Source organism: Eutrigla gurnardus (genome assembly GCF_963514095.1).
Source record: "Eutrigla gurnardus genome assembly, chromosome: 10".
NCBI lineage: Eukaryota > Metazoa > Chordata > Actinopteri > Perciformes > Triglidae > Eutrigla > Eutrigla gurnardus.
Window position 1 is genome coordinate 15,386,386 of NC_139924.1, and position 11,683 is coordinate 15,398,068.

At 42.9% G+C, this 11,683-nt stretch overlaps 1 protein-coding gene across 2 annotated transcripts; it reads left to right on the forward strand.

Annotated features, from left to right (window-relative positions):
• The first annotated feature begins 775 nt into the window (after positions 1 to 775).
• Positions 776 to 11,357, forward strand: scn2b (sodium channel, voltage-gated, type II, beta). Of its 2 annotated transcripts, XM_084019000.1 has the most exons (6): positions 776 to 1,010; positions 7,221 to 7,381; positions 7,479 to 7,695; positions 8,560 to 8,752; positions 10,478 to 10,543; positions 10,983 to 11,357. In XM_084019000.1, exons 1-5 carry the CDS (start codon positions 917 to 919, stop codon positions 10,485 to 10,487), a joined length of 675 nt encoding a protein of 224 aa, XP_083875126.1. In that variant the 5' UTR covers positions 776 to 916; the 3' UTR covers positions 10,488 to 10,543; positions 10,983 to 11,357. The 2 variants fall into 2 exon arrangements, with proteins under 2 accessions (XP_083875126.1, XP_083875125.1); XM_084018999.1 differs by lacking the exon at positions 10,478 to 10,543 and having other exon boundaries at positions 779 to 1,010.
• Positions 11,358 to 11,683: the final 326 nt, after the last annotated feature.

Below are 11,683 nucleotides of genomic sequence, written 5' to 3' on the forward strand. Positions count from 1 at the left end.
GGTACATTGGATGGAGGAACGGATTAAAGGAGGGAGGCTGGGATGGTCTCTGCTTATTTTTTTGTTTGTCTGCACGGCAGCCTGCTTCCTCTGTGTAGGGCCTCCTCATCCTTGTGACCCTCTACAGCTATTCTATTCCAGATGCTTCGGTGCACACGTAACATACACATTTTGTATTTGTTACTTAATAAAGGTTCTGCTGCTCCCACCTGAAAGAGGTGGTGGCTTTCATCTTGATTTACATGTGGGCCTACAGTGCATTCTGACCATTGAAGGGAACATCAACGCCTTGCCTTGATGTGTGTTATTTGGCTGCGGATGATCCAAATTATTTTCCCTAATTTGGTGCATTGATCATGGAGGAGAGTGCTGTCGAACGCATCGCTCCAAAATCGGCCATCAATTTAGTTGTGATTTAGTGAAGGAGCTAGACACTGCTTAATCATGCAAAGCAATATATTGTAATATATATATATATATATATAGTATAATATATACTCTATAATATATACAGTGTGTGTGTGTGTGTGTGTGTGTGTGTGTGTGTGTGTGTGTGTGTGTGTGTGTGTGTGTGTGTCACCCATGCGTTGATTTGATCTATTCTCCATGTCTATTTTCCTCTGAAGTTTATTTAATATAGTCATTACTATGTACACATGAGGCAGGTGATATCCTCCATTTTAATTCACAGTGCTTCCTGTCCCTCCCTCCCTCCTCCCCCGCCAACGAACCGACAACCATGAGACCAACCGTCATAAGGCTACAGACACTGCCAGCCATGTCCTGCCTCTAAATCCCCCCCAAAATTACTGTTTTTTTTGTAGCATTTTAACAGCAGGCCTGCTGCTCATTTTTTTTTAATATTTTTTTTCTAGACGTATCAGCGTCTTTTTGTTTTGAATAAGAAGGAGAGAACATGTCTTCCCCCGAGCAGGAGAGGAGGTCTGGCGTTCAGCTGGTGAGCGCGGCGGCGCCGCCGCTGCTGCTGCTGCTGCTGTTCTCGCTCCCCGGTAAGAAACTAAAAAAAACAACAACAGCCAAACCGATCGATGCTCTGATACATTGATACGCGGATCAACAGTTCGATGGGATGGTCGCTCCTGCTAAGTGCTCCTTCTGTGGGCCTTTCCCTCATATCTGTGCGCGTGTGTGAGTGGGAGATAATGGGTGTAATGTGAGATAATGTCGTCTAATTGTTGTCCTAGCCTTAAGACAGTTTGACAAAAGCCGTCCATTAAAAGCGGATCGCTGTGGCTTTTTCCTCGACGGCATTCAGCAAAACGGATATCTGATCAGCTGTGTGGTCGTTCTGTAATTACTTACTTCCCCCCCTCTACGTCTCTATTTAGCCTCTGTTGACAGATAAATGAGAGCCCTGGTGCACCACTGCATTTAAACAGGATTATGATGCACTATATAAAAATAAATGTTGGCTCGGCGTGCATACAGGATGATGGTGTAGGTGTCAGCAGGTCTCTGTTTGTGAGTGATGGACTGAGGGGGGGAAATGCCTCTAATAAGGTGCTGTTGATGTTTATGGGCCTTGAATACAGTAGCAGACCTGATAAACCTCTTTATGGAGCCATCAAAATAATAGCTTTAAGGATTTAGTAGGATCAGATCAGGGAGCAGATATTAAACCCCCAAACCAATTTGTGATCATTTATACCAATATCAAAACACGCTTCCACACCGTGTGACCCGCATCTGATCACACCTGCAGCATCATTACTCCAAGTGAGGGGGATCACATGCAGATTTACAGCCAGCTTCATCCCGCTTTATATACAAGTGGTGAGGTGTATCAGTGTCGGGCTTCCTGCTGCTTATGAAAGGCCACAGGGGATAAACATACGTGTACCACACGAGTGAAGCTCAACAAAGCCGAAGCGTACAGTTTCACGGAAAATCTACTTCTCATCCAAATGTTAGAGTGAGGGCCCCGAGGACAGCAGAGTAGAATTGTGTCTTCCTTTTGTCTTCTTGTCTCTTCTAATGTTCTGTTCAGTGGTTTGGAAATGACATAAGGAAACTCACACCAGTGTATTTCTGGATGGTGGGAAACAGATATCCAAAAGTTCACAGTTGCTGGGTAGCTTGTTGCATAAATATGCTCTACGAGGTCAGAGGAACGATTACTGCATTCGTCTTTAGTTCTTATTTACTTTGCTGTTTCATCGTCCAAATGAAAGAATAATGCATTATCTTGTTATCTCTGATATCTGAACCCTTACTGTAACTTGAATATATCGATTTAAATCCACGGTTTAGGCACATTAGATGCTTGCATAATGTGCTGAAAATCCGAGACCGCCACAACCCGACCTCTTCCGTGAAAACAACTAAGGTTTGTAAAGGAAGTGCTGCGAGAGAAAAGTGTAACCCACTGATCAAGCAATATTGTTTTGACTCCATTGCCATAAACATGCACATGGAGTGTTATAGTTATGATGGTTTTTAAATTGTCTTGCTGTAGTGAACACTAACAAGTCTTCTGTAATCCTGCAGTTTCATAACAATGTTCTGTTTGCCCATCAGTGTTTTCAGTTCACTCTACAACCTCACAGTTGCAGCTTCCGCAGAGAGGCACTAGAGGGCAGCAACGCACTGAAATGAACAAAACATCTACTGTTAATGCCCTGACTTCTGAGGCCAGAGGCCTGTACTACGAAGCAGGATTTGGGCTTAACGAGGTAACTTCAAGGTCAACTCTGGGTTTTCCGTCCTACGACGCTGGTTCACTTCTTACCGTGGTACATCGCCATGGTAACTGTAGCTGCAGAGCTAACCTGCTCCGGAGCAGGTTATGTTCCTGATAAGAGATCAACATGGAGAAAAACACCGCCTACTGACCAATCAGCTCTCTTGGTGTGCGGATTATATAAAAAAAGAAGAAGAAGCTCTGTGGATCGTGAGAGGGTCTCTGAGGAGAACTAGAGTGTTCAGAGACCGGCAAAACCCTACCACTGAGCGCTTAACACATATATTTAATCAGTCAGATCTAGTAGTGTCCTTATGACGGGGCAGTCATATTATATGATTATTAATGCTATTAATACGACTTACGCATTCACAAAGTCGGCAAGTTTTTGCCAGCTGTCCTTCCTACATTTGGCAGATGAAAACTGTTGCCTTTTGCCTGTATTATATGTTTAACTTCTTCGTATTTCTGTAAGATTATGGTTCGCTCCTCGTACGTGAAATACGCCGCTCCGCTGCCGTAGATCGATCCATGTTTGTGATTGGTCAAATGCTGCAAACGCCGCCTCTTTCATGTGCGCACGCTCATAGCTGGACAGGTAAACCCTGGGTTGACTTAACGAGTTGATAATTGCCTTTGTTAGGGTTACTTAAGCTGGATAACTGGAAGATACCCTGGGTATGTTGAACTCGCTTCGTAGTACAGGCCTCGGAACAAATGTAAACAAACAAACAATCTTAAAAATAAAACAACTTTTGTAAACATGGTAGAAGTTTATGTAAGCTAGCTGGCCGAGGTTGTTGGTGGAGATTTCTCATGCAACCACAAAATACTGTTTTGCATTCACGGGACCTGCATCTGACATGAAACCGTTCCTTACTTTTCCAATAATATTGATGAAGATTAGCTTTGTTTTGTTTCTGTGTATTATTTTTGCATGAAACGTAATTCAATATCCTTCTCAAATATTGCATTTATATTACTTGAACATCCATCCATCCATCTATTTTCTACCGCTTATCCTGTATTCAGGGTCACGGGGGGGGCTGGAGCTGATCCCAGCTGTCATTGGGTGAAGGCAGGGTACACCCTGGACAGGACGCCAGTCTATCACAGGGCTTATTACTTGAACATAAACCTCAAATTATCCTGTATTCAGTATACTTTTATATGCAGTCCTATTGTAAAATAATGCATTTCTTGGCATCTTTACAACACTAAATTAAAAAGTTGTATTAATATTTCTAATGCAAATTAGTCAAATGAATCGCTAAAGAAAATGTGGAAGTGAGGAACAGCTGTTTGGATGATGATGGACCCCAGTTTCTCCTCAGAATATTATCCAGGATCTGCTTAATGAACAGTGAACTGAACTGATCTCAAACATGTGACTCATGTTTAACACAACCATCCAAATCTTTGTGTGCATTCATGTCTTTTTACTCTAAGTGCTTTTTGAAAGTTTCAGTGTACTCTATCCTGAAGCAGCCAGACTTTGTGACTCTATTATAAGTACACACGACTGTCAATAATGCATAACGCGGAGAGAAAAAGTGGAGGGGACAGGAGGTCAAGGAATAGAAAGGACCTTTCGATTTACTCCATCCGATCAATATTTCCAGTGTTCTAGTCCAGTTATTACGTCCGCAACGCTGCAGTGAAATAACGTCAATATGCTGGATAATGCGACCCTGTTCTGTGCTGATATGACAGTAACGAGTCAGACATATTGTTGTTTGTTATCGGGTGTCTAGTCGTGACATAATCAGAGAAAAGCTCCTCCATCCCACAGGAATGACTGTTCTATTTTTTGTTTATTCTATTGTTGTGAGCTACATTGGCTGACTGAAGTGGGATTTCACATAATATCTAGCCCCACTAAAAGCAGCTTGGGATTTAAAAAAAAAAAACGTTTTTATTTTTTTTTACTAGCAACCAATCAATCTGGGATCAGCTCTGAGGGACATATAAGGAATGTATAAGTGGTCCTGTGTAAAGTGCTTTGTGGTGAACTCTAAGGAGGTGGGGGTCAGAGGTCAGCCCCCCTGCCGAAAGCAGACGCGACCCGACCTGGGCAACAATATGAAGGTACCATATAGTGTTGCATAGTCCTGTAGAGAGCTGGCTCCTATAAAAAAAAAAAAAGTTCAAGAAGGTGCCCATCTGATATTTATATTATATTTATATCTAAGTAGTTATTGACATTCAAGACCAGCATTTACTCCATCAACCCACTCGGAGCCAGCACCTCGTAAACCCTGAATCTAGTCACAACACCAAAACAAGTGAGCAGCAACACTTTTAGGGATTTTACAACTCGGCCCTTATAAATGTTCATGGGAACATGTAGCCTCTGAATACTTAGCTGCAGCCCTTTGTGACCTTCCAGCAGCTTTAAATCACTTTAAGAAGAGAACTTCAAAGGACGTCTGTGGTTTTGTCAAGTTGGTCCTCAGTGGATTCCAACTCTGCAAAGCTTTGTCCACGCCGTCCCACAGACACCTAATTGAATTGAGATCTGGAGACAGGAGAGCTTAGGCTCGTCCAGGCAGCTGAAAAAAAAGAGAAGAAAATCCACTGTAAAATGTATCGGCTAACCCAAAGAACTTTCCTGTTGAAATTAGAGACGGATGCTAATGCTTAGATGAGTGGTGGTGCCTCTCACTGAGACATAGCTTTATCTTTTTCTTTTTCAAATACAAATTGGAATGATGTGTGGTTGACTGTTCTGGTGAAAGTAATACATTTTTAATACCACAAACATGTAAGAATTGTGCATTTTTACCCATCAATGAGACGAGCAGACCGGCATCCCCGTCTGTGAAATAACAGCTGTTGTTTTTACCAATACACACCTCTGCTGTGAATATGTATTTGCATACGTACAACCTAATGGTGGTCACATAGAGGAAAGATGACGTAACAGACAGGGTTTCTTTCCTCCTGCATTGACCTTGTGAGAGCAGGGAAAAATGGAGGGTAATGCAAGGGCGTAAGAGGGAGAATGCAGGGGATTGCTGGAAGGGGAATATAGGGAGAAACCGGAAAAAAACTGTAGTCGGAAAGAGGTGTGCGAGGAGGCGATGGAGGTGGACAGAGAGGGGAGAGGAAGGAGGGAGGGGCAGCGGGAGGGAGGAGTCGCATGAGGCTGCTTCACTGCAGTATTTCATCTGTTAGCGGGTCTCTGTCTCTCTCCGGCTCTGCATCTGCCTCTTTCTCACTATCTGCCGGACTGCTGAGTCAGCAGGAGCCTGTTTCTCATACTGTGTGCAGCTGGGTTGCACTAACAAAGGGTGTGTGTGTGTGTGTGTGTGTGTGTGTGTGTGTGTGTGTGTGTGTGTGTGTGTGTGTGTGTGTGTGTGTGTGTGTGTGTGTGTGTGTGTGTGTGTGTGTGTGTGTGTGTGTGTGTGTGTGTGTGTGTTGGGAAGAGAGAAAGTGAAGCAGCAGCATTACAGGTGAACAGTGTGCGTGTGCGTGTGTGTGTGTGTGTGTGTGTGTGTGTGTGTGTGTGTGCGTGTGTGAATTATACATAGGGACGATGGGTGGGAAATGTAGAAAGTGCGTGAGTGAGTGTGTGGTGCAGAGAGGCAGGGCTGTGGAGTGGTGCAGCAGCAGTGGGAAGGGTGCCAGAAACACCCGACTGCAGAGAAAAGAATGGTGCAGAGTCCCATCACACGTGCACGCACCCGCGCACAAACACACACACATACTGAGAGAGAGGCACAGATTCTGTCAGGGGAGAGGAGACGTATTGAAACTTGGATGGGAAACTACAATACTGTAATTTCATTTCAAGTTTACATGACTTGCAGCCATATGCTTTTACCTGTGTGGCTGTGTAGATATACTGCGTGTGTATACACAGTGTATATACATTTCGTTTTAATTATTCAAGTCCAAAATCTATACCGAATTGTTTGTGGAGAACAAAATGACGTAACAACAGTCAAAAATCATTAACCCATTAGGGGCTGGATTCAAAATCACACTGAAAATCAAAATGTGACTCAGCACAACGTCCACCACGGCATCTCCAGACACTAGAGGAAGACGAGGCCCCCGCGGAGTCTGTTTCTGACTGTTTAGCCAGAAACAGGCACACCAGTAGCCTGCTGGAGGTCGTTCAGTAGGACTCTGGCAGTGCTCCTCCTGTTCCTGCTGTGAATGTAATCACAAAGCTGTAGATTAGGATTCATTGTAGTGTGCAGCAAATCATCTCTTAGGTGTTGGTGTACTGGACATAATGCTGACTCAGACCCTCATGACTCCTAAATTGTCTTTGGCTTTGATAGAAGATCAGTTGCACTATTTATACCAGACTTACTGTCAGCGTATAGATATGACCAGAAATATCAACTGAAATGGTTTATATCTTCCTCTACCAACACTTGCATCGTGAATGATGTAGATCTATCCTCCTAATACACATTGAGAGACTCTGTTTCAATCATTACACCCCAGATGGTTTTATCGTTGGCGATGCAAGCATTATTAACACCAGTGTTGTTTTGATTGGCAGGCTGCTCCAGCATGGACGTGATCATACCCAGTAACATCAATGCACTGAATGGAACAACGGTCAAAATCCCCTGCACATTCACTTCCTGCTATAAGATGGATCCCGCCAAGTTCGTGATGAACTGGACCTACCAAGAAACAGCTAACGATACAGAACAAATGGTAAAACGGCTCGTCTTTGAGCTTCACGACCACATCTACAACAACACATTCTTAGCCTGTGATTGATCTCTCTCTCTCTCTCTCTCTCTCTCCACAGTTTATGGCGTTCAATGTGAAAAAAGGTATGACGCCTCAGCGTTCAGAACGGTTTGGTGACAGGGTCATGTTTGCCGGGAACCTGGACAAGAACGACCTGTCAATCACCCTATCAGATGTCCAGATTGAGGATGTGGGTTTGTACAACTGCTATGTGAAAAACCCTCCGGACCGCATCCAGGGACGTGGTGTCATACAGCTCAATGTCGTGAATGAACGTAAGATACTGAGCCTACACCTTCTGACGATACTGAACTGTGTAAATTGCCTTAAAGGTACACTCCCTGATTTTTGTTTTGGCTCATAAACTGCATCCCTCAATCCCTTCTGTTTTCCCCCAGCTACCAACCTTCCAATATTCAGTTCTAAACCAAAATCAGGAAGTGTATTTTTCATGGGAGATTGCTATCTTATTTTTTATTTTTTTTCACAAATATGAATGAGCATATTTGGGACAAACCATTCATCAGCATAATTAGAAACTAATATTGACACACGGTATCCAGTTCTGTCCATCAATGGTCTATTTTTAGCCAGCTACAAGGTAAGCTGATAGCAGTTTTATATCATATTATTTTTATAGGTGGCCAAAATATGGCTAAAAAACACTCCAAAATGTAACAAGCAAAACCTAGAATCTGGACTAATGAGTTTTTATTTTCAATGTTATATACTGTACATACGTGTTGTCAAAATTGTGTGTAAAAGTTATCATTTGTGTGTGTGTGTGTGTGTGTGTGTGTGTGTGTGTGTGTGTGTGTGTGTGTGTGTGTGCACGTGTGCGAGTGTTTCCTGGAACGTGAGGACCTACTGGTGATGAGTCAGCTTTTTATTTATTAATGACCAACAAGAGGTTGAAGTAGCATCTCTTTCATACACACACACACACACACACACACACACACACACACACACATACATACTTCTTATATTTAAATATATGACCCTGGCTAACTCAGCAGCACTTTCTTTCGTTCCACTCTGTTTAATCAGCCCAGTAAAGCTTTTAGCCAGCATTGCACTCGTCTCCGTCCTTTTGTCTACAAACTATTTAACCCTCTCCTCTCCTTTCCTCTCCTCAGTTCCCCCTCCAAGGGATTCAACCATCGCAGTGGCAATCGGGGCGTCAGTGGGCGGAGCGTTAGCTCTGCTCATCCTTTCCATGGTGGTCGTGAAATGTCTCCGACGACACCGGAAACAGGAACTGATTTCAGAGGAGAAGTTGGAGGAGGAGGGAAAACTGGATGCTGAAGGTGCTGCTGAGGAGGGGAACAAGTAAGAAATCTCAGCACACAACAGAAACTGCTAGTAGCACACTGGATGAGCAGTACACCTATTAGTTTACAGCTTCTGTTCGACTGGTTGTTTGAATCCAGCACAGATTATTCCTGGCATATTTTAGGATGAACAATTAAAGGTTTCCTGCTTGTGATTATTATTATCGTTGGATGTGCTTCATCCAAATCGTTCTTCTGTATTCAACTATCTTGCAACATAAGGACACACAGTGTTGCTGACTCGGAGGCTTCCTCAACTTTTACGACCCTTTTAGCGACTTGCTGCTCAGCATGAAGAGAGAGTCTCTCTCTCTCTCTCTCTCTCTCTCTCTCTCTCTCTCTCTTTCTGTCCAAGTAAATGAACTGCGTTGGTTATGGGCAACAGTGTCGGGTTTAATCAATGCAATGTTTGTCAAATGCATGTCGGTCTCAGCGTAAAGGAGAAATGGCAGTGTACGTATTTTTACATGGCTGGTGACAATTAATCTGGAAGGTCCAACAACCACATTACTTTGTCTGCAAATTAATATGCCAGATTCCTTTTAAGAAATAAAAAAAATCCCAAAAACTTTCATGGGGAAGATAAACCCGTGTATCCCGTGTTTCCACTGAGCTGCTAAATATATTACCTGTCTTTGACTTCACCTATGTTGTCTCCAGATCAGTTAAAATTCAAATCATATGGATGATGTGCTTATGATTGTATAATCAGCCTTATCAATACTCTGCTCACGGAGATCAAATGCCTGCCACAAATTCATGTCGGCCGCCGGGTCTGGTCATGGGGGCTTAAAGTGATGGTTCGAAGTAAAATGCACCCTAGGTAATTTCCACCATGACATCAGGCCAAATACCCCCTCAGAAGCATTTTTAGCGATGGTCAGCATTGGTCAAGATAGCCGCTATCAGCCGAATGGCTTAGTACTAGCGCGATGGTACATCTTGATTATCTTGTAAATTAGCCCACTAATAATGCATGGAATGTTACCAAACTTCTGCAGTAGTACACATAGGGTCTGTACTCACAAAACGAGGCATTTGAAAGTTTGTAAGTACACCAGGAGTTTAAAAGAACACTTGGCTGATAGCCTCTATCCTCGGTTACTAATGCTAACTAACGCTACCGCATGCTACCGCAGCGTAATCGCTACTTCCGTGTTTACCCAGCCGATGCCGTGACGCGAGTATGAAAACGCTGAATTTTTATAAATACTTGTATTATCAGGTCAACACTTGTCAACACTTGTTAACCTGATAATACAAGCATTTATAAAAACTCAGTGACCAATGCTGACCATCGCTAAAAATGCCTCTGAGGGGGTATTTGTCTGGATGTCATGGTGGAAATTACCCAGGGTGCATTTCACTCCGAACCATCACTTTAATTTCATATCTTTCATCAGTCAATGTTGCATATCCAAAAATCAAAACGCACATAAACATCTACTCCTTATTCATAAAATGACTTAATGCTGGTGCTAGTGTAATGAAATATATATCAAGTGCAGGTTTGCAGCATATACAACATATACAACAGGTTCTATCCCAAATATTATTCGTACGAAAAAAGAAAAAACACAGACAGCTCGGACATAACTGTGTCTATGGCTTAAGAACTTAAGAACACAACTCTTCTGTCCTCTAATTGGTTTGCAAACCTTAAACCTTCTCCCACTGTGGCCTGAACGCTAACCTGACCGCATCTCTTGGCTTTTATCTGTAGACAACCATAGCTGGGTCATTGATTGAACCAGCAGCCTGTGGAGCTCTCACCCCAACACCTCCTCTGGTAAATACCTGCTCATGTCAACCAATCTGGACTGTTGTTGTTGTCTGTCATGAACCATCAAAAAAAATCTAAATCAAAGTCAAGCCAAACAAACAGGACACTGCTACGTTTGCATGTTACGTCCTAGATTAAGAATGAGCGATTAGTGCGCAGTAATTACAGTGGCACTGCCATGAACACGACCAGAGCCATACGTATTCATCTAAATAGAAAGAGGACGGTGGATGTGCAGTGTGCTCGACGGTGGTACAAAATAAACATGTTCATAATATGTGGTATGCATGTGTTCAAGCGTACATGTTTCGTGGTGTTTGTTTTGCCCTTCAGTTCTCGCTAGCTGCTGTCTTTTAACCATTGAGAAGCTTATTTATCTACCAAATATATGACTAGCAAAGGTCAAAATATTGTTCATTCTCTCTTCCTCTCTCCTTTCTTTCAGACATGTGCACCCCCTTCCTGAAGATCTATAGTAACCACTGCTTGGCTCTTCGTCCACTGATACTTCTTTGAGTGTGTGTGTGTGTGTGTGTGTTTATACGTCTGTGTGAGATGTGTCTTTTTCCTTTTTAAAAATAAGCCAGGGAGCACTTTTCTGCAACGTACCTGCTGAACACATATTACTTTCTTCACAGCTACAAGTCAACATCAGTGGCCATCTCACAGTAAGTCAGTCTCATAATAAGGAATTGTCATCACACACTAACAGGACAGGCTGAATAACGTATACCACAGTGTAGTTTGATGGTGGAGCAGTTAAAACGTCACGGCATCCCAATATCTAATGTTATTGCCTGAAGTTAAATCTATTATTCAGAAAGTTTGTTTATTTGTTTTTTATTTTGAGGAGGGGAGTTTTTTTTTGGGGGGGGGGGTTATAATACTATGAATCCAGTGTCTTTCAACACTGCCTTAAAGCCATGTATGTCTCTCAACCGCCTGTGTGGGCGCCTCGTCTTAACAAACATGCACATGTATGTGTCATCCAGAGAGAGAAACATTCCTCAGACCTGCTGTGGATGTTTCTCTTGCATTGCCCTGCACTTTCTGTACTCGACTCAATAGACCTATTTTTCACGGCAGACTTCCACTTTGCAGGAACAGAACTGGTGTGATAACATTAATGATGGCCGTGTTGTGTTC

Coding starts and splice junctions, on each gene's coding strand:
- scn2b (XM_084018999.1), top strand. CDS start 917: ATGTCTTCCCCCGAGCAGGAGAGGAGGTCTGGCGTTCAGCTGGTGAGC. Junction 1,011..7,220: donor GCTGCTGTTCTCGCTCCCCG/GTAAGAAACTAA, acceptor TTTGATTGGCAG/GCTGCTCCAGCATGGACGTG. Junction 7,382..7,478: donor CTAACGATACAGAACAAATG/GTAAAACGGCTC, acceptor CTCTCTCCACAG/TTTATGGCGTTCAATGTGAA.